This window comes from Rhinolophus hipposideros, assembly GCF_964194185.1.
Source record: "Rhinolophus hipposideros genome assembly, chromosome: 10".
Lineage (NCBI taxonomy): Eukaryota > Metazoa > Chordata > Mammalia > Chiroptera > Rhinolophidae > Rhinolophus > Rhinolophus hipposideros.
In genome coordinates, this window is record NC_138056.1 from 25,993,464 (window position 1) to 25,997,643 (window position 4,180).

General features: G+C 37.7%; 1 protein-coding gene across 1 annotated transcript; it reads left to right on the forward strand.

The window, feature by feature from the left end:
* Positions 1 to 3,136: 3,136 nt before the first annotated feature.
* Positions 3,137 to 3,505, forward strand: LOC308503757 (uncharacterized protein C11orf98-like; the record flags this gene model as incomplete). Its single annotated transcript, XM_081063387.1, has 1 exon — positions 3,137 to 3,505. The coding sequence occupies one exon, from the start codon at positions 3,137 to 3,139 to the stop codon at positions 3,503 to 3,505; it is 369 nt and encodes a 122-aa protein (XP_080919513.1).
* Positions 3,506 to 4,180: the final 675 nt, after the last annotated feature.

Sequence of the window (4,180 nt, forward strand, 5' to 3'; positions counted from 1 at the left end):
ACATTGGGTTGGGAACTCTGGAGGTACTGTACTGGTTAAGATTCAGAAACTTCCCTGGAGAGCGACCCTGGGTATCTGCTTAGGGATTGTAGTGCTGGGACCCTGCTAGTGACATTACCCATGAGATGCTCACAGTTTGCATGCATGTAAATCTATATGGTGTCATGGGTACATCTTTGAAAACACAACACGCTTTGAGACCTGTTAGGAGAGAACAGATGTGCGTTAGCCGCCCCTCTTTTGTGCTTCCTGTTTGTATTTTTCTTACCGCTGTCTTAGCACATTTGTTTGTCTCTCTTCCAGGACTATAAATTCCCAGTGAGTAGGCAGTTTTCCACCACTGTTTTTCCAACTGATTCCTAATCAACTTAAAAATGATGTACTTCTGTAAACTTTTGTTGAATAAATAAAAAAGAACAGCCTGAAATAGCTGAGAGAGCTTGGGCTCTGGGTCTTGAATCCACTTGTATGTTTCACTAGCTATGTGAGCAGACTGCACAATTTTCTGAGTCTCTGCACCATTTTACATTAATAAAGACATTATTGTTTTGTTATTAGGTTGTGTGAAGAGTGATTGATAGCCGATATGTATATTTGCCTCATAATAGGGTTAATATTCATCCCTTCCATCTTTGATAGAAATATTGTCTTAAAGATTTACTTTAATTCTATTCTTAATAGCCAAAGAAATGGTTTTCCATTTTTAAGAGCGCATAGGAAATCCACTCTGTCTTTGGCTGTTGTGTTTTCCTTTCTACTGGTTTGTCAATTTCCATCACAGATATTGAAGCCTTTGTACTAAAGGTCTTCTTCCTACAGTGCAAATAACAGAAAATGCTGTGGCTGGGTCAAATGGGAGTTAACCAAAAAAGGAGACTTTCTAATTTGAGATTTGACACCCATTTCAGGGTCATCTAATCCAATCACTAAATATTGATGGGATTAGGTTTATTTAGTTCAGGTCTTTGGCAAGTACCTTGGCGATTGAGGAAAGGAGACCTGGTTTTTGTTTTGTTTTATTTTTTTAAGATTTTTATTAAAATATAGCTAACATACAATATTATATTAGGTTCAGGTGTACAACACAGTTATTCAACATTTATATACCTAAAGAAGTGATTTTCATAATAAGTCCAGCAATCATCTGACACTATACCATGCTTTCAAAATATTATTGACTATATTCCCTATGCTGTACATTATTACAACCTTGTACTTATTTGTTTTATACCTGGAAATTTGGATCTCTCATACCCCTTCACCTTTTTACTTTCTTTTTAAATTTTTCAATTACAGTTGACATTCAATGTTATTTTATATTAATTTCAGGTATAAGGTATAGTGGTTAGACATTTATATAATTTAGAAAGTGATCCCCTTTACTAGCCTAGTACCCACTTGGCACTATACATAGTTACTACAATATTATTAACTATATTCCACATGCTTTACTTTACACCTCTATGATGTTTTACAACTACCAATTGGTACTTAATCCCTTTACCTTTCTCACCCTGTCCCAAAACCCCCCTCCCATATATCACCCCAATAAATCTAGTACTCATCTGACACCATACATAGTTACTACCATATTATTGACTATATTCCTTATGCTGTACCCTTCATCCCCATAACTACTGTGTAACAACCAATTTGTACTTCTCAATTCCTTCCCCTTTTTCACCCACTACTGACCCCTCTCCATCTAGCAACCATGAAAATGTTCTCTGTACCTATGAGTTTGTTTCAATTTTGTTTACTTATTTTGTTCTTTATATTCCACATATAAGTGAAATCACATTGTATCTGTCTTTGCCTGAAATACTACATTCAACACAACACCCTCCAGGTCCATCCATGCTGCTGCAGATGGCAAGACCCCATTCCCTTCCATGGCTGAGCAATATTCCACTGTATATATGTACCAGTTACTCTTTATCCATCCATCCATTGATAGACACCCAGGCTGCCTCCACATCTTGGCCATTGTAAACAGTGCTGCAATGAACATATGGATGCACACGTCCCCTTGAAGTAGCGTTTTAGGTTTCTTCAGATAAATACCCAGAAGTGGGATTACTGGGTTCTTCTTTGTTACTTATTATAGTCTTTGTTTTAAAGTCTACTTTGTCTGGTATAAGTATTGCTATCCCAAATTATTATTTTTTTAATTTCCATTTTCATGAAATATCTTTTTAGATCCCTTTACTTTCAGTCTCTGTGTGTGTTTTGATCTGAAGTGAGTCTCTTGTACGCAGCATATACAAGGGTCTTGTTTTCTTATCTATTCAACAACCCTATCTTTTTACTGGAACATGTAATTCATTTACATTTAAAGTAATTGTTGATAGATATGTAACTATTGCCATTTTATTGTTCATCTTTTTTATCTTTTTTTTCATCTTAAAGAAGTCTCTTTATGATTCTTGTAATATTGGCTTGGTGATGAAATCTTAGTTTTTTCTTGTCTGGGAGGCTCCTTTTCTGTCCTTCGATTCTAAATGATGGCTTTGATGGGTAGAGTAGTCTTGGTTGAGGTTCTTGCTTTTCATCACTTTGACTATTTTGTGCCAATCCCTCTAGTCTGCAAAGTTTCTGTTGATAAATCAGCTGATAGTCTTATGGGAGCTCTCTTGTAGTAACTAACTGCTTTTCTCTTGTAGCTTTCAAGATTCTGTTTTTCCTTTAACCTTTGTTCTTGTGTATGTGACAACTTGCTATGTCTTCTTAAATGATTTCTTTTTGTCTAAATTTTTTTAGATGCATAAAGTGGTGATAATAACATTAGCTAACATCTCAAAGCATTGTCACATGAGCTGATGAGTATGGAAAGATTTCCAAAAGCATTGTTTATAAGATGTTATAGTAATGAATGCCTTAACATCTTTACTCCACATTGAAATTCCAATTTGACTTTGAGGCAGGTCTTGAGGAAAGCAGTACCCTACATTATCTATGCATATAATTACAATAGAATGTTGTAAAAAATTTTGTATACAGGCCTACAACCTAACGTATATCATCTTTGATATTTAGAGACCAACAACATGTTAAGAAGAATGTTAACATGTTAAGAAGATTAAAATAATTCGAATAGGCGGAAATAGGGATCCCAAGTCAGCTATGCGGCTCAGTGATGGGTGCTCCGGGAGGGAAGATCAACTGGCCCCGAACGGAGCTGAAGAAAAAACTGTTCAAGCGACGGTGGGTGTTGAACCAGGAGCAGCTACTGAGGCACCGGGTGGTCGGGGCTGTGATAGACGAAGGGCTGATCACGCGGCACCACCTCAAGAAGCGGGCATCTAGTGCACGTGCCAATATTACTCTGTCTGGGAAGAAGCGCAGAAAACTCCAGCAGATCCGGCTTGCCCAGAAAGAGAAAGCAGCCATGGAAGTGGAAGCCCGGGCAAAGCCAGCCAGAACTACTGAACCACAGCCCAAATCGCAAAAGAAGACAAAAGCCCCCCAGGATGTAGACATGGAGAACCTTGAAGATGGGAGTTAAATCTCTCACCCTTTTTACCAGAAGATTCTCACCTGGAGCCAGGAGGACTCAGTGGTTGTTTCAGAAGACTTTGGAGAAAACATTGCACTTTTTCACTCTCCCCAGATTCCTCTTCCATAACGGCCTAGTGACGTGCCGTGGAGGGATGTGTTGAGAGGAAAAGTGCAGAAGAAAGTTCCGAGAGGGGGCTCCTCAGCAGTTAAGTCCATTTGTAATAAAGCCTTCGAGTTCTCATTGGAAAAAAAAATCAAATAATAGGTGATAATACATTTGGAAAATACTTATAGTGTTGACATAGAAAAAAATCACTTCTAAAGCTTAATAGACCAGTATGTGCTAGGTCTAATATTCCTGCTAAGTGATTAGATTGAACACAGATAGAGGGTGAGGATGGTTACATTTCTACTGACCCTGAAATAAATATCAAAGGACAGAGCAATATTGAATTCCAGACATAATAATCCACCTGTACGAAAATACCTGAATTCTGACTAACTGTCTCTCCTTGTAATAAGTGTCCACATTAAAGAGCATACGACATGCCTGACAGATGTGAAAGTCATTAAGTCTTCAAAGAAAATGTATCCCTTCCCCCAAACAGGTGAGTCAGTAGCATCGACATTTTCAAATGTCAGCTGCTGGATTCTTATTTAATTCTGCTTGGTACAAAAGAGC